The sequence below is a fragment of the Bos grunniens genome, chromosome 10, assembly GCF_055505025.1.
Source record: "Bos grunniens cultivar Pamir isolate PY7600 chromosome 10, Bosgru_T2T1.0, whole genome shotgun sequence".
Lineage (NCBI taxonomy): Eukaryota > Metazoa > Chordata > Mammalia > Artiodactyla > Bovidae > Bos > Bos grunniens.
The window spans coordinates 90,551,294-90,573,024 of NC_141174.1; the positions used below are offsets into that span (position 1 = coordinate 90,551,294).

Below are 21,731 nucleotides of genomic sequence, written 5' to 3' on the forward strand. Positions count from 1 at the left end.
ACTCTTACAGAGATTCAGGGAGACACATAGGAAAACTTCAACACTTGAAGGTAGAGAGAGAACGTCTGAAACTCTTACAGATCGACAGGAGGCTGTGACAGAAACTCCTGAAAAGAATAAAAGGCTAGGTAGGAGCACAGCAAGTGGTGTTTTGAGGATTCACAGATTTTCTCTTTGCTGTTTTTTTTTTTCCCTCTCCACACCCACGCTCCCTTTTCTTAGCAAACAGAATCTAGATTTCTTCTGTAAGGCTCACCTCTTCTGTATTGTGGAAATCTGGTTAGGGCTGCCAGTTAGTCTTCCCCTAACCAACATTCCCAGGAGTCCCTGAGACATGAAAGACAGAAAAACAGCTGGAGAGAAAGACAGAAAAATTACTGAGCTGGTTGGTTCCTGCTATACAAATCCCCAAACAGCTTTTGTTTGTATTTTTTCAAAGCATAGCTTAACTCTATGAATTACCAATATTCTTACTTTGCTTAAGTTAATCAAAGCTAAATTTCTGTTGCTTGCAACCAAAGAAATGCTACTGATACAGGGAAAGTGGTCCAACAGACAGCATGACAGAGGCCACAGGAAGCTTTTAAAGGTAGCCTGAAATCCAGATACTTTATTTAAAATTATTTTAAAAACACATATTAATAACTGTCAAAATTTCTGGCTATGGTACAATGACTAATTGATTTCAAGTTTTTATGTGCTTGCAGTTAATGGTTAGGCTGGTGACATTTTACTATACAAGCTATATTTGGAGTTCACTCTCATATCTCCCATGTAAGAAATAAAAAACAAATGAGAATGAACTGAAATAATACAGATTACATGTCATAACAAAAACATCTAGGAAAGGTGCTGGGAGGAGCAAATGATCTATGTTACAATGAAATATACAGTTGACCCTTGAATAATGTGGGGTTTAGGGGAGCCAACCCCCAAACAAACAGCAATTTTACAGTTAGCCCTCCATATCCATGGTTCCACATCTGCAGAGTCAATCAACCACGGACGCGATAGTACTGTAGAAAGTATTCAGTGAAGGAAATCTACATGTAAGTAGAATGGTGCAGTTCACATCTGGGTTGGTCTAAGGGGCAACTGTATATATATGAGAATTATATATATATTATATGTAATATATATTATTATATATAAGAGAATCATTATATAACATATATAACATAATATATATTATATATATCTTACTCTGCATTCTTTTTAGGGTTATTTCATTACTTTAAAAATATAAGGGAATTTAACAGTTTGCCCAGATTAGTTTAACTCAAACTTGGGATTATTGACAATTAGGCAGGATAATTCTTTGTTTGGGGCGGGAGGAGCTGTCCAATGTGTTGTAAGATGCTTATTAGCATCCCTGGCTTCTACTTAGCCCCACTATACACCAGTAATGCCCCTAGTAATGATGATCAAAAATGCCTCTTGACATTATCAAATGCCCCCTCTGGGGGCAAAACTCTCCCCTGATTAAGAAACACTGGTTTTATAGAAAGAGACTCACAGACTTAGAGAATGAACTTATGGTTGTTAGGGAGTTTGGGATGGACATGTACACATTGCTATGTTTAAAATAAATAACCAAGAAAGACCAACTGTATAGCACAAGGAACTCTGCTCCATATTGTGTGGCAGACTGGATGGGAGTGGAGTTTACATGAATATGTATGGCTTCACTTGTGTCACCAGACATATGTGGCTACTGAGCACTTGAAACGTAGCTACTCTGAAGTGAGATGTGTAGTAAGCGTAAAATATGCACTGGATTTTGAAGACTTGATACAAAAAAAGAATGTAAAATAACTCACAATTTTTATGTTAACTGAACTATTTTGGGGTGGTATACTTAAATTGGGTGAAATAAAATTAATTACACCTGCTCAGTTTTATATTAATGTGGCTACAGAAAATTCTAAATTACATATATTGCACATTATATTTCATTGAACAGCCCTGATCTAGAAACTTGAAATGATTCAGTATTACTTTTTAGTGAAATAAATTCTCAAGTCTATCAAACGAGCCAAAAAGACTTTGGGAAGCTTTTCACAGCCCCATAAAATTAGCTCACTTTTGAGTATCATAATTCTTGATTATCATGCCTGAGCGGTTTTTTGATTTCTTCAAGCCAACTACTTCTGCTCGAATGCTTCATTTTCGATGTTCCAATCGATTCCTCTGTGATGGCAGATTTATCGTCAGGCTGTTCTTTATCACTTTCATGCATGTCAGTTTCTTTTATACACTCGGGAACTTTCCTAGCAAGATGCTCAGATGCTGCCGCATCCATCATACTTAGAAAATCATAAGCAGGCAGAGGAGGTTTCCATTCCTGAGCAGGTAAAACTTCTGCAAGGAAGGTAGAATCAAGGATTAAAGAGGAACAGATATAAAATCCCATCACATGAATATACTAGAAAATGTTTTCTTTTGAAAAATATATTTACAGGAGTGAAGGCCTTATTGGTTTTCTTTATCTATGGGAAAGCTACATTTTATTATCATCGTCTAAGAAACTTGATACATTTGTCAGTACCAGACATTTTCATTTATAGGCTGTGCTATTTTAAATAAAGACAGGTATTAATAGGCAAAAAACATAAAGGTTCATAATCTCGCTGCCTGTTAACCCTTACTGAGGGTTAAAAAATAGCAATATGTGTAATGAGATTACATACAGCCAGGGACAAGTTAAAATGAAGAAGTCTCTTGCTTCCCTCCTTCCTCCTGTCTTTATCCCCAAAGTACTGTAACTACAAATCATTCCAGATAAAAATTTTGGACTATATATATATATATATATTTTATATACATTGAAATTTAGAAAAGCTTTGGACCACATATATATATATAATTTAGAAAAATATCTTATATTTTAAAGCATTTTCTGTTTTGGAAGATTGCTATGGAATCAACTGTACTATAAACAGGCAGTGATTAGAAGCACTTAGGAGGGCTTCATGGCAGTGAGTCTTAACATTATTTTAAAATATTGGTCATTAAAAGAAGAAAAAGGATTTAAGCTGATAACATATATATGGGATAAATAGACTAGCTTTACTCCATTTAGTAAACAGATTTCACACAATTTCAGAGTTTAGATGCCTATTCAAAATACTACTTGAGAAATTACATAAGGAAAGGTGCAAACTAAACATTTAAAAATTAAATTCCAATGAAAGAATCTATATACTGTTATATGAAAAGAAAGTAAAGCTCATAAAGTAAAAACTCAAGCATCTCTCATAAATCAAATAAAAGCTTAGGACATTCATACAAACTCTAATTTGGGATTAAAACACAAACAAAAACCTGCATCAGTACATATGTATGTCTATACTCATTGATATGATTTCTTCACTCAGGCTCAAGAATATGAAATCCGTGGTACATCAGCAAGGTACTACATTTAAGTTACCCCTGTAACTGATGTTTCAAATTACAGTGTTGCCCAGATAACAGACTCAAATATAGTCTGCTGTCAGTGTCAACAGTGACAAATGGATAAAATAGTTTCTTGAATATAATGAATAGGTAAGAAGTAAAATAACTGTACTGTGCAATATGCAGATGAAGTATCTTTAAGAGAAGTCCAATTTAAAGCACAGCAAAGATTTAGCAATGTTTATTTTCATGGTAAGCACTGCAGCCTAGTCGGAGAAGGCAATGGCACCCCACTCCAGTACTTCTGCCTGGAAAATCCCATGGATGGAGGAGCCTGGTGGGCTGCAGTCCATGGGGTTGCTAGAGTCAGACACGACTGAGCGACTTCCCTTTCACTTTTCTCTTTCATGCATTGGAGAAGGAAATGGCAACCCACCCCAGTGTTCTTGCCTGGAGAATCCCAGGGATGGCGGAGCCGGTGGGCTGCCGTCTATGGGGTTGCACAGAGTCGGACACGACTGAAGCGACTTAGCAGCAGCAGCCTAGTGGTCTGAGACAATGACAAAATGCCTGAAACTGGACATTCTAATTCTGCTCAATATTTCCTCAGGAATGCCACAAAGATCTTAAATAAAACTGTACTCTCCTCACATATGGACAAGAAAGACGCTATTATCAAATTAATAATGATAATAATAATAATGACTAACACTGACTGAGGCTTTACTATGTATCAGGAATTATGTATTCAATCCTTACAACCTCATGAGGTAAGTACAATTATTATCCCAACTTTATATATGAGAAAACCAAGTCCTAGAAAGGTCAGAGAACTTGACCAAAATTAAGTATAAATGTCAAATAAGAACAGCCAGTGGTCACAATTTCACAGAAATTAAGATGTGCAGCAAGCAAGGTGAGGCGGAGACCAGTGGCACCGTGTTACAGACGCGGGCTTTCCTAAGGGTAGCTACAACATTCGTGTCTCAGATCTGCCTCCCAGGATGTAGTGAGAGCAGGTCCTGGCAGCACGGAGGACGGGCCGCCAGACAGAAAGGTCCTGTGTGGACCTTGGCTTCTTCCCTGCTGCAGAGGCTGCAGGAATAACTTAAGATCAGGAGCAGTGATACAAAGAAATAATGGAAACCAGAGACATCACCATCATTGCAATGGAAGAAATACTAATCTCTCAGGAAACTCAGATAATTCTGATCCTTGGTAATGGTTTGAGTTGAGAAATCAAAGCCCCTAAGGAGGCCCCTTGTAGGAAAGGATCTTTATACAAAGAATAATAAATACTGTAGGTTTTACACTTTAAACGTATGTCTTTGCACACTTAATTTTAATTTTTGAAATAACTGTAACATAGAGTAGGGACTATCGGGAGGAAATAAGGGGAAAAAAAAACACAGTTAGTAGTCAAGGAAGCTGGGTCAGAAGTTCAGGTTTATCTCTAAACATCACATGACCTTTTTAAAAACTGTTCAGTGGAGAGGTACTCTGGCCTGACTTACATATCCTGTCTGATGTAGTCAGAGTCCATAAGGCCTCTGTGTCACAGCAACTGCAAAATGACAGCACTCAGATGCTTCTAAAAAAAGCAATGCGGACAGAGAATGCAGCCTATCTGAAGAGTTCAAGAGCTGTGCCTGAAAGGACCCCTCTGCTGTGTGGTTAGAATGAAGAGGCCATCAGTGAGTGATGACAACCACAGAGAGGCTTCTTTCAGATTATGACAAACCAAATAGTCAATTTAGTTACTTTTTTACATTTCTAAATGCTAAAACTAATACACTGTCTCAGAAAACTAAGACTTAAAAATACCATTCAAGAGGACCCAGAATAGCCAAAATAATCTTGCATACAAAGAACAAGGTTGGAGGATTCAAATTTCCCAATTTGAAAACCTATTTCAAAGATGTTGTATTCAAGACAGTGGGATAACTGGCATAAGACATCTGTACAGTTAATAGAAAAACATGTACATGAATGTTCATAGCAGCATTACTTATAATAGCAAGAAATGGAGGCAGTATAAATGTACATCAGCTGATAATGGGATATATCCATTCAATGGAATATCCATAAAAAGGAATGAACCACTGATTCATGCTACAACACTGATGATCCTTAAAAACCTACACAAGAAGCCAGACACAAAAAGCCACATGTTGTATGACTCCTTTTATATAAAATGGACAATGTGGAAGAAATGGACAAATTCTTAGAAAAGTGCAACTTTCCAAAACTGAACCAGGAAGAAATAGAAATCTTAACAGACCCATCACAAGCACAGAATTGAAACTGTAATCAGAAATCTTCCAGCAAACAAAAGCCCAGGTCCAGACGGCTTCACAGCTGAATTCTACCAAAAATTTAGAGAAGAGCTAACACCTATCCTACTCAAACTCTTCCAGAAAATTGCAGAGGAAGGTAAACTTCCAAACTCATTCTATGAGGCCACCATCACCCTAATACCAAAACCTGACAAAGATCCCACAAAAAAAGAAAATCACAGGCCAATGTCACTGATGAACATAGATGCAAAAATCCTTAACAAAATTCTAGCAATCAGAATCCAACAACACATAAAAAGATCATTCACCATGACCAAGTGGGCTTTATTCCAGGGATGCAAGGATTCCTCAATATCTGCAAATCAATCAATGTAATACACCACATTAACAAATTGAAAAATAAAAGCCATATGATTATCTTAATAGATGCGGAGAAAGCCTTTGACAAAATGCAACATCCATTTATGATAAAAACTCTCCAGAAAGCAGGAATAGAAGGAACATACCTCAACATAATAAAAGCTACATATGACAAACCCACAGCAAACATTATCCTAAATGGTGAAAAACTGAAAGCATTTCCCCTAAAGTCAGGAACAAGACAAAGATGCCCACTTTCACCATTACTATTCAATGTAGTTTTGGAAGTTTTGGCCACAGCAATCAGAGCAGAAAAAGAAATAAAAGGAATCCAAATTGGAAAAGAAGAAGTAAAACTCTCACTGTTTGCAGATGACATGATCCTCTACATAGAAAACCCTAAAGACTCCACCAGAAAATTACTAGAGCTAATCAATGAATATAGTAAAGTTGCAGGATATAAAATCAACACACAGAAATCCCTTGCATTCCTATACACTAATAATGAGAAAATAGAAAGAGAAATTACAGAAACAATTCCATTCACCATTGCAACGAAAAGAATAAAATACCTAGGAATATATCTACCTAAAGAAACTGAAGACCTATATATAGAAAACTGTAAAACACTGGTGAAAGAAATCAAAGAGGACACTAATAGATGGAGAAATATACCATGTTCATGTATCAGAAGAATCAATATAGTGAAAATGAGTATACTACCCAAAGCAATCTATAGATTCAATGCAATCCCTATCAAGCTACCAACGGTATTTTTCACAGAGCTAGAACAAATAATTTCACAATTTGTATGGAAATACAAAAAACCTCGAATAGCCAAAGCAATCTTGAGAAAGAAGAATGGAACTGGAGGAATCAACCTGCCTGACTTCAGGCTCTACTACAAAGCCACAGTCATCAAGACAGTATGGTACTCGCACAAAGACAGAAATATAGATCAATGGAACAAAATAGAAAGCCCAGAGATAAATCCACGCACATATGGACACCTTATCTTTGACAAAGGAGGAAAGAATATACAATGGATTAAAGACAATCTCTTTAACAAGTGGTGCTGGGAAAACTGGTCAACCACTTATAAAAGAATGAAACTAGAACACTTTCTAACACTATTCACAAAAATAAACTCAAAATGGATTAAAGATCTAAATGTAAGACCAGAAACTATAAAACTCCTAGAGGAGAACATAGGCAAAACACTCTCCGACATACATCACAGCAGGATCCTCTATGACCCACCTCCCAGAATATTGGAAATAAAAGCAAAAATAAACAAATGGGACCTAATTAAACTTAAAAGCTTCTGCACAACAAAGGAAACTATAAGCAAGGTGAAAAGACAGCCTTCAGAATGGGAGAAAATAATAGCAAATGAAGCAACTGACAAACAACTAATCTCAAAAATATACAATCAACTCCTACAGCTCAATTCCAGAAAAATAAATGACCCAATCAAAAAATGGGCCAAAGAACTAAATAGACATTTCTCCAAAGAGGACATACAGATGGCTAACAAACACATGAAAAGATGCTCAACATCACACATTATCAGAGAAAAGCAAATCAAAACCACAATGAGGTACCATTTCATGCCAGTCAGAATGGCTGCGATCCAAAAGTCTACAAGCAATAAATGCTGGAGAGGGTGTGGAGAAAAGGGAACTCTCTTACACTGTTGGTGGGAATGCAAACTAGTACAGCCACTATGGAGAACAGTGTGGAGATTCCTTAAAAAATTGGAAATAGAACTGCCTTATGACCCAGCAATCCCACTGCTGGGCATACACACCAAGGAAATCAGAATTGAAAGAGACACGTGTACCCCAATGTTCATCGCAGCACTGTTTATAATAGCCAGGACATTGAAGCAACCTAGATGTCCATCAGCAGATGAATAGATAAGAAAGCTGTGGTACATATACACAATGGAGTATTACTCAGCCATTAAAATAATACATTTGAATCAGTTCTAATGAGGTGGATGAAACTGGAGCCTATTATACAGACTGAAGTTAAGCCAGAATGAAAAACACCAATACAGTATACTAATGCATATATATGGAATTTAGAAAGATGGCAACAATAACCCTGTATATGAGACAGCAAAAGAGACACAGATGTATAGAATAGTCTTTTGGACTCTGTGGGAGAGGGAGAGGGTAGGATGATTTGGGAGAATGGCATTGAAACATGTACAATATCATATATGAAACGAATCGCCAGTCTAGGTTCAATGCAGAATACAGGATGCTTGGGGCTGGTGCACTGGGACGACCCAGAGGGATGGTATGGGGAGGGAGGAGGGAGGGGGGTTCGGGATTGGGAACACATGTACACCTGTGGCGGATTCATGTTGAAGTATGGCAAAACCAATACAATATTGTAAAGTAATTAACCTCCAATTAAAATAAATAAATTTATATTAAAAAAAAAAAGATATGTCTAGACTAGACAAATCCAGAAAGACAGAAGATAAATCAGGGGTTAGGGAATGAAAAGAGGGGATAATGGAGAGTGACTGTGAATGGGTACAGAGTTTCTTTAGGCGGTGATGAAAATATTTTAAAATTCAGTAGTGGTAATGGTTGTGAATGGTACAATCTTGCGAATATAACAACAACAACAACAAAAACCCCAAAACACATTGAATAGTACACTTTAAAAGAGTGTACTTTATGGTATGTGAATTGTATTTCAATATCTAAATATCTATAGACTATTTAGACATAAGAATTTAGTTAAAACTGCCTAATTTAACAAAAATGAAATGGATAGACCTCCTGGGAAGAAAAAGAATGTTGCAACCATTGACACTTAAATAAATTCAAGAATATGATTAAATATGCATAAACATACATAGTGATAGATTCACAAAATGCAAGCTGAGAGACAGAGAAACACTGAATTGGAGTTTATACACCAGAATTGTGTGTGTGCATGTACACATATATTCACATGTGTTCACATACACACATACACAAACTTATTGCAGAACTCAGTCATGAACAGCATTATATGTTATTATAAAATAGTTCATTTGCTTTCCAATAACAAAACCTTTACAAGTGCCTTAGGAAACTTCATAACATCACTATTTCCTCAACAGACTAATGATGTAGGTTATTACATGTTAATTAAATTATAGCAACAGGCTTGTTGCCACAACTGTACATAAACTAACAAACACATCTATGCCACAAGTACAAACCCACAGTGGTTTTAGAAAAATAGCAACTATGGCATGTCATGTCTTGGGCTTCCCTTGTGGCTCGGACGGTAAAAAATCTGCCTGCAATGCAAGAGACCCAGGTTTGATCTCTGGGTCGGGAAGATCCCCTGGAGAAGAAAATGGCAATCCACTCCAGTATTCTTGCCTAGAGAATTCCATAGACAGAGGATCCTGGTGGGCTACAGTCCATGGGGTTGCAAAGAGTTGGATACCACTGAACAACTACACTTTCACTTTCATGGCATGTCATAAAACCAGCATTGTGAATTCTGGGCCAAGATCTATTTTCTTGTGGTTCAAAATTCTGGCTCTGGAGTACAACAGAGCCATGTTGAAATCCAAGTTTCCTCATTTACTGGTTAATTATATGACTTTGAACTAGTTATTTAGCTCTTCTACAGGTATGTCCTATGACTCCTGTGAGAATAAACGAGATAATACATGTGAAGCATGTAACTTTGTGCATGATACCTACTGAGCATTCAATAAATGTTTAGCTATTATTAAGTTTAATATAACAGCACTCACTTTCTGTGGGTAAGAATATCCACCATAGAGCAGACTGTATGGACAATGCTATCAGCATATTAATACTTAGAATATTTACAAACATTACAATTCAATTAATTCTAGCATTCATCAGCTATAATTCGAGTTTAAAAATCCATGAAACAAAATGTAAAATTGTACACATTAAAACAGGAAACTTACTGATAGGACTTTCTAGTCCTGCTTCTAATTTCTTCAGCCACAATAAAAGGTTCTGTTTAGTGACAGCCTGGTCTGAAGGAAATGCAAACACGTGGCCACCTGAATGCAGATTCACCACAACAAGAAGAGGAAGGGGAGGCAGGGTACCAAAATATGCCTGTAAGACTCCTCTCCCCACTGGCGTCTTCTTCCTAGAAAAGAGAGCAACTGAACATGTTAATGAATATTTCTTTCTATAGCAAAATAACAAGAACAACTGTTTGTAAAACATTCACCTTTAAATACAGCACCATACCAGGAAGTTTATTTTACGGAATAAGTCCTAAAAATCAAGAGGTCTATAACTACGTTACTAGTAATCAGAGTCGTAAAACGTTTCTTTTAACATGAGGTATGTACTGTATATCTCTTAGGAGAAAAATGGCAGCATGAGAGTTTTAATAAAAAAACAGACACAGTCCACAGGATCATCAATTTTGTCCCGATATAATCAATATATACTTATTTCAAAGTATAGTCAAGTATCTGATCATGTCAGCTCAAAATTAAATGGCTGTCAGTTCAGTTCAGTCACTCAGTTGTGTCCGACTCTTTGCAACCCCATGAATCACAGCACGCCAGGCCTCCCTGTCCATCACCAACTCCTGGAGTTCACTCAGACTCACGTCCATCAAGTCGGTGATGCAATCCAGCCATCTCATCCTCTGTCGTCCCCTTCTCCTCCTGCCCCCAATCCCTCCCAGCATCAGAGTCTTTTCCAATGAGTCAACTCTTCGCCTGAGGTGGCCAAAGTATTGGAGTTTCAGCTTTAGCATCAACCCTTCCAAAGAACACCCAGGACTGATCTCCTTCAGAATGGACTGGTTGGATCTCCTTGCAGTCCAAGGGACTCTCAAGAGTTTCACAGTTCAAAAGCATCAATTCTTTGGCGCTCAGCTTTCTTCACAGTCCAACTCTCACATCCATACATGACCACTGGAAAAACCATAGCCTTGACTAGACAGACCTTTGTTGGCAAAGTAATATCTTTGCTTTTTAATGTACTATCTAGGTTGGTCATAACTTTCCTTCCAAGGAGTAAGCGTCTTTTAATTTCATGGCTGCAGTCACCATCTGCAGTGATTTTGGAGCCCCCCAAAATAAAGTTTGACACTGTTTCCCCATCTATTTGCCATGAAGTCATGGGACTGGATGCCATGATCTTAGTTTCTGAATGTTGAGTTTTAAGTCAACTTTTTCACTCTCCTCTTTGACTTTCATCAAGAGGCTTTTTAGCTCCTCTTCACTTTCTGCCACAGGGGTGGTGTCATCTGCATATCTGAGGTTATTGATATTTCTCCTGGCAATCTTGATTCCAGCTTGTGCTTCTTCCAGCCCAGCGTTGGGCTGGGAGTTCTCATGATATACTCTGCATAGAAGTTAAATAAGCAGGGTGACAATATACAGCCTTGATGTACTCCTTTTCCTATCTGGAACCAGTTTGTTGTTCCATGTCCAGTTCTAACTGTTGCTTCCTGACCTGCATACAGATTTCTCAAGAGGCAGGTCAGGTGGTCTGGTATTCCCATCTCTTTCAGAATTTTCCACAGTTTCTTGTGATCCACACACTCAAAGGCTTTGGCATAGTCAATAAAGCAGAAGTAGATGTTTTTCTGGAACTCTCTTGCTTTTTCCATGATCCAGCAGATGTTGGCAATTTGATCTCTGGTTCCTCTGCCTTTTCTAAAACCAGCTTGAACATCAGGAAGTTCACAGTTCACGTATTGCTGAAGGCTGGCTTGGAGAATTTTGAGCATTACTTTACTAGCATGTGAGATGAGTGCAATTTTGCGGTAGTTTGAGCATTCTTTGGCATTGCCTTTCTTTGGGATTGGAATGAAAACTGACCTTTTCCAGTCCTGTGGCCACTGCTGAGTTTTCCAAATTTGCTGGCATATTGAGTGCAGCACTTTCACAGCATCATCTTTCAGGATTTGGAATAGCTCAACTGGAATTCCATCACCTCCACTAACTTTGTTTGTAGTGATGCTTTCTAAGGCCCACTTGACTTCACATTCCAGGATGTCTGGCTCTAGGTCAGTGATCACACCATCGTGATTATCTTGGTCATGAAGATCTTTTTTGTAGAGTTCTTCTGTGTATTCTTGCACCTCTTCTTAATATCTTCTGCTTCTGTTAGGTCCATCCCATTTCTGTCCTTTATCGAGCCCATCTTTGCATGAAATGTTCCCTTGGTATCTCTAATTTTCTTGAAGAGATCTCTAGTCTTTCTCATTCTGTTGTTTTCCTCTATTTCTTTGCAATGATTGCTGAGGAAGACTTTCTTATCTTTCCTTGCTATTCTTTGGAACTCTGCATTCAGATGTGTGTATCCTTCCTTTTCTCCTTTGCTTTTTGCTTCTCTTCTTTTCACAGCTATTTGTAAGGCCTCCTCAGACAGCCATTTTGCTTTTGTGCATTTCTTTTCTATGGGGATGGTCTTGATCCCTGTCTCCTGTACAATGTCACGAACCTCATTCCATAGTTCATCAGGCACTCTACAAACTATAAATGGCTACAAACTATAAAATAAGAAGATACTTAAAGAGACAGACAGAGAAAGACAAATGCTACACAGCAGTAACACTAATATGTGGAATCCTAAAAAAAAAAGTCAAACTCAGAAACAGAATAGAAAAGTTGCCAGGGACTGCAGGGTGGGGTAAAGAAGGTGAGACTGGTAAAAGGAAACAGACTTCTCAGTTGCAAGATGAATAAGATCTAAGGATTTAATGTATAACACAGTGACTATAGTTGATAATACTGTGCTGTATCATTGAAATTTGCTACATGAGTAGAACTTAAATGTTCTCACTCCACCCCATCCCAAAATTTACATTTATAAAACAAATATATGAGGTGATGGATGTGTTAATTAACTAGATGAAGAGTTTTTTCACAATGCATACATGTATGCATTGTGTTTAAATTATCTCAATGTGCATTTTAAATATCTTACAAATTTATTTGTCAGTTATGCTTGAATAAAGCTGAAAAAAAACTCACAGCAAAAAAAAAGAATTTATTGTAAAACAGAATTCAATCTAAAACAAGATCATCTCAGACCATCTGAGGCGGGTTAATTACTAAAATGATGACTTTTATATTGGTTTAATAACATTAACTCCAAAGGTAGTTTCATTCCCTAATGAAAACTTAATAATATTTATTACTTTCTTTACTTTTTACATATTAAAAAATAAAAATATACCTACAGATTTAACCAACAAGGGGTAACTGAATCCAAGTATTTCTTTCTTGCCAGCCTCAGTATTGTTTTTTCATGCTGAAGATCTATGCCACCATCACTAAATAAAATAAGTAATGGTTTCTGAAGTCGTAAGTAAGTGGGAAGATTTTCCACAGTGATCTCTGGCTGTTTAAAAACAAAACAAATCAAGAAAAAATGGGAAGTTATAATACATAAAATAGAAAATAATGTTCAAATCACTCATGCATGTTAGTTTTTAAAATGTATTTCAAACAAATTTTCATTTAAGTGGAGATTTTACTATATTGATTAACAAGTATGAATCTCAAGAGTGTTTTTTATTTAAACTCATCTTATTTCAATAATGAATTAGTTATTTCAAAATAAAACTACTAATAGAATTTGAAAATAAAGGAGCTCCTTGTTTTTTAAGCATGTAGCATTTCTAGTAATTTATGTTAAAATCTGGATCAAACTAGTCAACACACATATGACAAGTATTTTTCCTCTAGCATAAAATTTAAACAAATATATAAGCTAAGCTTTAAAGATATAATCTTTTAACATCTATGATTACTTAAAAATTAATAAGTCTTACTTTGTTTCAAAACTGAGTTTTTAGCATAATTAAAGTAATCCAATAATATGCTAAAACAAATTTTAAAGGATCTTATTTTGGGGTGGTTTAAAATAAAGAAAAAGTAGTAAGAATAAGAAATCTTACTCTTTTTATTAATTAAAAGAGAACATTTTTTAAAAATATATTTGTAGAAGACAATTTGTTTAGGCTGTTATTAACAAGAATTGGAAAGAGTAAGAAACAAAATTAAAAGACTTAGGATTAAAAACAGCAGTGACTTAAGAGTATTAAAGGCTTCTACCATTTTCCATTTTTAGTATCACATCTATTAATTCATCTTCTGGATATACTTGTGAGCTGGATTAAATCTTCCTACATCAGAAAACAAATCCCCAGCTGACAGATGAGGAAACCAAGGATGAGAAGTTGACTTGCTGAAGTCACACAGCTAAGTAGGAGGAAGAGTTAAATGAAACTAGCACCCAGGGGTTTTGTTTACCAGTATGCCATTTCACTGGATCACACTAGAAATCCAAATGAACAATTTTTTTATGGTGCCAATCACCTCCAATTCACCCTCAAACACCGAACTCTGGCACATACTTCTCCCTACTTAGTTCTCAAAGCCACTTTCCTCTGCCAGTTTTCATTTTTCTTTGAATTCTTTCCCTTTGACCACTCAAAATCCTCTTCTCACACCTTCCTCTTTCATGATTTAAATCTTAGATCCCCTTTTCTCCAAACTCCCCCATGTTGTCTTATGTTAACTATCGTCATTTCTCTTCTACATGAGTTATGTCCCCTTCCTAAAACTGACAGTTCTTATCAAACCAGCAGAACAGATTTGATGGATATGGTGTGATGGAGCCATCACAGCTCAATTCAAAAATTTATTGAGAATTTTAAGATCTTATGCTGGGTGGGTGCATGAGTGTGTGCTCAGTCTCTTGGTTGTTTCCGACTCTTTGTGACCCCATGGACCATAGCCTGTCAGGCTCCTCTGTCCATGGGATTTTCTGGGCAAGAATACTGGAGCAGACTGCCAGAGGGGATCTTCCTGACACAAGGATCAAATCCGTGTCTCCTATATCGACAGGCAGATTCTTTACCAGTGCACCACCTAGGAAGCCCCTTATGCTGAGTACTGAATCAAAAAGAAGTAAGATGCTTAATCTGCCCTCAAAGAGTTCATAGTTTAGAGGAGGAGACAAGTGTGCAAACTGCTGTGATCCAAGAAAAAATTTTAATGTACGACAATAAGAAGACCCCAGTGGTTCAGTGGTAAAGAATCAGCCTGAAATGCAGGAGACACAGTTTGATCCCTGGGTTGGGAAGTTCCCCCAAAGGAGGGCATGGCAACCCACTCCAGTATTCTTGCCTAGAAAATCCCATGGACAGAGGAGCCTGGTGGGCTACAGCCCATAGGGTTGTAAAGAGTCCAACATGACTGAAGTGACTGAGCATAAATAAGGAAGCCTATTGCCTCTAAATTAAAACTAAAAAACAAGGTAGGGGAGCTCATGGGTGATTTTAGGAAGTGATATTTGACCTGGGCCTTGGATAAGGAAAAAGACCTTTACAGACTGAAGTGTGTGCTAGAGTGGGGATTCCAGATACAGGGAACAGAGAGGTGAATGAGAGTGCAGACAGGTGTTAGGCATACAGAGTATCTGGGGAACAGTGATAGTGAAGTGTACCAGACTCAGGCAGGCAGAAGCAAATATGGCTGTGGGAAAATGACTAGAGAGCTTCTTTCTAGCTCCCAGAAATACTGAGAAGATTTTGTACCAAATAAGTCACACGGTCAGGCCTGTTTTAGATGACTAACTAGAGTATGAATTTGTGGAAAGACAGGCCAGTAGTGGCAGGCATTGCTCTTTCCTGTCAGGAAAGAAAGACTAAGAGTTATCCGAGTTTAGTTAAGATTAGAAACTCAAAAGTTAGGATTCATCAGCTGGTATAATGACCCATATAAGTTATGGGTATAGATACTAAGTCTCCCAAAGAATGAATGTAGCAAAAGAAGAAAAAATGGTTGAAGATGTAATTCTAGAGTGGCAAGACGGTTGAAGGTGTACCTGGAGAGGACGGAACTGCAAAAGCCAAAAAAAGAGAGAATCTTAAAAAGGAAAAGCACAATCAAGGGTTTTGATTGCTACTCAAGAGGCTACTCAGAGAAGAAAAGGTCATCAAATGTGGTTACTGGAAGATGAGTGTTGGCTATTTGAGTATATAAGAGACTATAATTATGTGTGTTCCCATATTCTTATTTATAATAAAAGCACAAAAATGAACTCAATGTATTTGAGAAAAATGCTAAACATATTACCCAACAAATAGTTCTAAGTGTGACAGCCTTAAATATACTATTGCTTAATTGGAATAACTACATAGTTAATTAGCATGTAATTAGCTATGATCTGGGGCTTCCCTGATGATTCTGATGATAAAGAATCTACCTTCAATACAGGAAACCCAGGTTCAATCCCTGGGTTGAGAAGATCCCCTGAAGAAAGGAATGGTTACCCACTCCAGTGTTCTTGCCTAGAGAGTTCCAATATTCTTGCCTGAAAAACTCTACAGAGGAGCCTGGCGGGGGGGTCATGAAGAGTCAGACACAACTGAGCGACTACCACTTTCACTTTCAAAGACATTCAAGACAAACTGTCAAGTAGACAACTGTATATAGGAGCCTGGAGAGCAGGCCCAAGGTCTGTGTTGGCCATATGAATTTGTGAGCCATTACATAGATGGTATACATGTCATTCTCCGGGCTTCCCAGGTGGCGCTAGTGGTAAAGAACCTGCCTGCCTATGCAGAAGACATAAGAGATGCAGGTTCAATCCCTGCAAGGGAATTGAATCCCAGGGAAGATCCCCTGGAGGAGGGCATGGCAATCCAGTCCAGTATTCTTGCCTGCAAAATTCCATGGACAGAGGAACCTGGTGGGCTACATACAATCCATGAGGTCATAAAGAGCTGGACAAGACTGAGCAACTAACATTTAACTAACTATGAGCATTATTTACCTGGACTAATTTGTCATCAGGTTCATTAAAATAAAAGTTTGATGTTATATAAAAAATGTTTACCATCTGGCCATCCACTGCTCTTTCCTATCCAGAGGGAGTCTTTCTAGTACCTAAGGGCAGGCCAGAAGATAGCTTACTCCTAGCTAGCTACTGTATACAGTCACTGATGCTCTCGACTTAAAAGCTCTAACACAAAGCAGCATTAGGAAATTTAACAACAGCACTCATGGAATTTTTTTAAGTTTGGGAAAATCTATCCCTAAATTTAAGCTTGGTTAAAGAAGTTATGATTTATTCTAATTTTCTTCTTTATAGTTTTCTGTATTATCTGGGGAAAAAAGCTAACATCTTATAAAAATTCCAAAAATATTAACACTATGGATGTGCTAAAGAGACAGTCATTTAATAAAGTCATTAAAAACAAAAATGTTACTTTAATAAATAATTTAGAAAACCGCATCCTAAAAATTTTAATGACTTGATTAATTATAAACCGTAACTTTAATTAGGGAAGGGGAGTTAGTGGGACTGAGGCCAAAAAATGACTTAACACATTCTTTAGCCTAAAATGTAATATTGTTTAGATCATCATGACAAAAGACAACAACAAGAGGATATTCATTCAGTATTTATAGTTGATAATACTGCTCCCATGTCACTTTAGAAATGTAGAAAAGTATCAATTTATAATAGTCTAGCTCTGTTTAATATTAATGCAAAACAATCAAAATCAAGAAATGCAGGTTACATCTGTTGTGCCTTTAAATCCACTATTATACAAAGTAGGCATCAGAAAAGGACTTTGATAAAACATATTTTTCTCTACAACAATGTAAGCAATACTAGCTAACATTTTCTGAGTGTTTACCAGGCTAAACACTGTACACAGAGCACTGAACACCCATTCTCATTTAGTCCTTACAATAACCATTTTACACATGTGGAGAGACGCTGACATACAGCCAGTAAGGAGGCAAGCAAGGATTGGAAGCCTAGCATGCCGCTCTCTGGAATCCAAACTTGCTTCTTGCCAAGTTTCAGCCCAGATGGAGTACTTCAACCAGCCATCAGCCACAAGCATCTCAGCAAGAAAAATAATCCAAAGACATGTAGACTTTTGGCAGTGGATTAAAGAAGCTATACGCATGATGGGTGAATAATAAAACCGAGCAACCCAATGAATCTAGAGCTCACCAAACATCAAGCCCTGTGCCAACAAAAGATGGAAAACCATGTATTAAAACACGCAAAGTTCTTTACACTACCTTTAACTGCTCTAGATTCTATTTCAAACATCCTTATTATATACTCACAAATGTTTCCAGTGATGCATTTGTTATTATTTGAACTATGTCGTGCACATGGACGTTAACTAATGGAATGCTCTCTATTTTGCCTTCTTTGTGTCTGGCAAGCAGCAGGGCTGGAAGAGTTACGGTATATTTACTTGACCTGTGGAGAAACGGAGTATTAAAATTCCCAACCAAAATACAGCAAGTCATCGAAAACATGAACAGTTAGGCAAAGAAGTCACAATGGAAGCAGCAAACGGGAAGCCCTACTAAGAAAAAAGAAAAAAAAAAAACGTTTCCAGGCAAACTTAGCTCTTATGTGAGGCTATCTGAGCAAGTTCAAGAGCCTTGACAACCTCGATTAGAAGAAAACAACAGATACTAATCTAGCCAGGTTTTTCTTTTCCTAGACAAGTTACTCATCAAGAAAATGTCTAAACAGGATTAGGAACACACTGAATGGTTCTTAACTTTATGGACTGCTCACCAAACTGCTGAGCAAGGAGATAGGCATTTATGAGAATAGGCCTGTATTTGCCAGGCACTATACCAGGTGCTTCTAGTTACATTTTTATTTAACCCTCAGAATGGCCCTATAATCCTCATTTTACAGATGATGAAAGAGTGATAAATAGCAGAGACAGAATTCACACTGAGGTATTCCAGATACAGAGTCTGAGCTCTCTCCATTGAAAGAGAACCTGAAATCCGCTTTCTCCTACCACTACTTTTGCTAACTAAACCTAAAAGAAAATCACTAAACAGGAAAAATGACTGTGTGAAATTACCAGTGATATGGTAACATTTATATCATGCAAAAACGTAATTCATGCTAAAAACAAAGTATAAATCTGAAGACTGGGCTTTCTACTGCCCAGTCTTCAGATTACCTGGAAGGTGCTCTTAGTTATAAACAAAACATACTCTGAAAACTACTGGTCTAGAAGACAGTGGGTGATTAGCCATGTGTCAGTTGAATAGCCATGTGTCAGTGAATAGCCATGTGTCATATTCCCTAAAAGTCTAGAGTTCGGTATTCACTTTTCAAAAGTCACTGATTTCTTGGATAGAACAGGAGCTCAATCATCAAATGCGTCACCAGTGTTCAGGATGAAAGATTTAATTAAGCTCAGAAATCACAATTGGAAATAATATAGTCAGAGGGTAAGAAACACAAACAACTCCACGTGCATCTGAAGATGAGTCGTTAGTGTAGAATGTGATGTGTATTAATAACGTCTAAATTTTCAGTTCATTCATTCTGCAGCAATTGAAACATTTGATAGTTTACAGGAGCCCCAAATTCTACAAATAAAGCAACTTAAGTGGCTATAAAAAGCACTGCTTACGTGTACGTCTGCAATAACAAAAGTAAGTAAAACTATCGGTTCATCACCTAAAACTCTGGGAGAAATATGTAAAAACTCTGATTTTTATGCATACCTTGATGGCAAATCAAAACCCAGACACTCAAGATGTAAAATTCCTCAAAAAACTATAACTGCAAAGAATTTAAACTGCAGGTAACAGAATCCAAAGAGGAAAAATTTTATAGGAAGATGAAGCGGTATGAATCCAATGTTGCCTCATGGAGGGCTCTAGCCTCAAGAAGAATTTTGAGTATGTAAAAATTCTAAATAGCCAGATAGTACTTTACAGATTTTCCCAGGATGAAATTAAAAATTTAGGTATGTTGCTGCCCTATTTTCCTTAAAAAGAATCATGTGAAGACAGGTAATACATTATTTTGCAAACTTCCTCCTCCCTAAAATTATAATACACTTACAGTCTCAAAACATCTTCTTCAGAATAAATTCCTGTGGTAACATATCCTTTTAGGTAGCTTCCTGCTTCAGTGAACTCTTCTTTGGCTATAAATATACAAACAAGATAAAAATCTGAAACCTTTAAAGTTATATGTGCTATTCAACTGATGAACAGATTTATAGATGATAGTGCTTTATTATTAATTATAAATATATTCCAGTATAGACCCTGGAGCTTCCCTGGTGGTTCAGTGGTAAAGAATCCACCTGCCAAAGCAGGAGAAGTGGGTTCAATTCCTGGGTCAGGAAGGTTCCCTGGAGAAGGAAATGGCAACCCATGGCAGTAGTCTTGCCTGGAGAAGTCCATGGACAGAGAAGCCTGGCGGGAAACAGTCCATGGGGTCACAAAGAGCTGGACATGACTGAGTGACTAAACAAGTGCAGACCTTACATACCTTGTTGGTTCTAAAATAAACCTGTGTTATCATGACATTTGATTATTATAAAAATGTACGTTAATATAATGCAACATAGATAATGTACATATCGTAATGTTCTGAAAATAAATGTACTCTAAATGTACAGTTGACCCTTGAACAACATTGAGTTTGAATTCACAAGTCCACTTAAACATGAATTTTTTTCAATAAATAGAGTACCTGTATTTTCATTTTATAGACATTTAAACTAGGTGTGAGGAAAGGTTTATGTTCTCCATAAACTCAGAGATGGGGAGTTCATAATGGGGAGATGGGGAGATCTCAATCAGAGATGACAAATATGTGGAACCAAAAGAAAGAGGCTTTGAGTCCTAATTCTACCCAAACTGAGCTTCCTGCCATTGGGTAGATCATTTATCAAACCAATTGTTTTTAAGGCAGAGACAGCAGAATGGAGATTTTTCACTGCACAGGGGGTCAGCAACCCAAACCCCTTCGTCTTCAAAGGGTCAACTGTAATTTATAAGATTTATAGGGTTCTGATCATACAAATTTGTTAAATAAATATTTGTTGCCTTTTAATCTACTCCTGCTGCTGCTGCTACGTTGCTTCAGTTGTGTCCGACTCTGTGCGACCCCACAGACGGCAGCCCACCAGGCTCCCCCATCCCTGGGATTCTCCAGGCAAGAACACTGGAGTGGGTTGCCATTGCCTTCTCCAATGCATGAAAGTGAAAAGTGAAAGTGCAGTCACTCAGTTGTGTCCAACTCTTAGTGACCCCATGGACTGTAGCCCACCAGGCTCCTCCGCCCATGGGATTTTCCAGGCAAGAGTACTGGAGTGGGGTGCCATTGCCTTCTCCGTAATCTACTCCTAAGGCAAGGTAAATGGAGACAGCTGTGCTATATGGAGCCTGGAAAGACAGCAGGTATGTGAAACGATGCACACCTTATACCACAAAACCTAAAAGGACCTATATGCATAGAAAAAGACAGAAGACTGGAAATTCTAGTCCTCTGACACTGTCTGTGTTAGGGTTCTACAATTACGAGGGATTTGCATCTTCTTTTTTCATTTCCTGTATTTTTCTGTAAGGTGTTTTCGTTACTTTTGAACTTTGATTACTTTGTGTATTAGTCTTGTCCCATTTGTTATGATATGCATATTCAAAACAAGAACTATTATCTCTAGGTTTTGTGAATACATTTTCATAAATAATAGCATATTCTGGATCTTACAACCCAGAAGCAAGTCTGAATTAAACAGCTATAGACTAATGAGCAAAGAGCAGAGATGGACTTTTGTAAATGATGTATTCTTGCCAACTGAAGGTCAGATGATACCTCGGCTGGCTGC

The 21,731-nt window shown here is 37.4% G+C and overlaps 1 protein-coding gene across 7 annotated transcripts in view; it reads right to left on the bottom strand.

Annotated features, from left to right (window-relative positions):
• Nucleotides 1–581: 581 nt before the first annotated feature.
• Nucleotides 582–21,731, bottom strand: part of TXNDC16 (thioredoxin domain containing 16) — a 93,158-nt gene continuing 72,008 nt past the window's right edge. For 6 of the 7 annotated variants that reach the window (XM_086323054.1, XM_086323050.1, XM_086323052.1 and 3 more), the window contains 5 exons: nt 19,955–20,039; nt 18,190–18,328; nt 13,269–13,429; nt 10,015–10,205; nt 582–2,361 (listed from right to left, as the gene is read on the bottom strand). In XM_086323054.1, the coding sequence (XP_086179180.1) occupies nt 2,093–2,361; nt 10,015–10,205; nt 13,269–13,429; nt 18,190–18,328; nt 19,955–20,039 (845 nt within the window). In that variant the 3' untranslated portion in view covers nt 582–2,092. Of the gene's footprint in view, nt 2,362–10,014; nt 10,206–13,268; nt 13,430–17,942; nt 18,084–18,189; nt 18,329–19,954; nt 20,040–21,731 lie in introns of those variants that run through there. The other variant, XM_086323055.1, reaches the window with a different exon arrangement.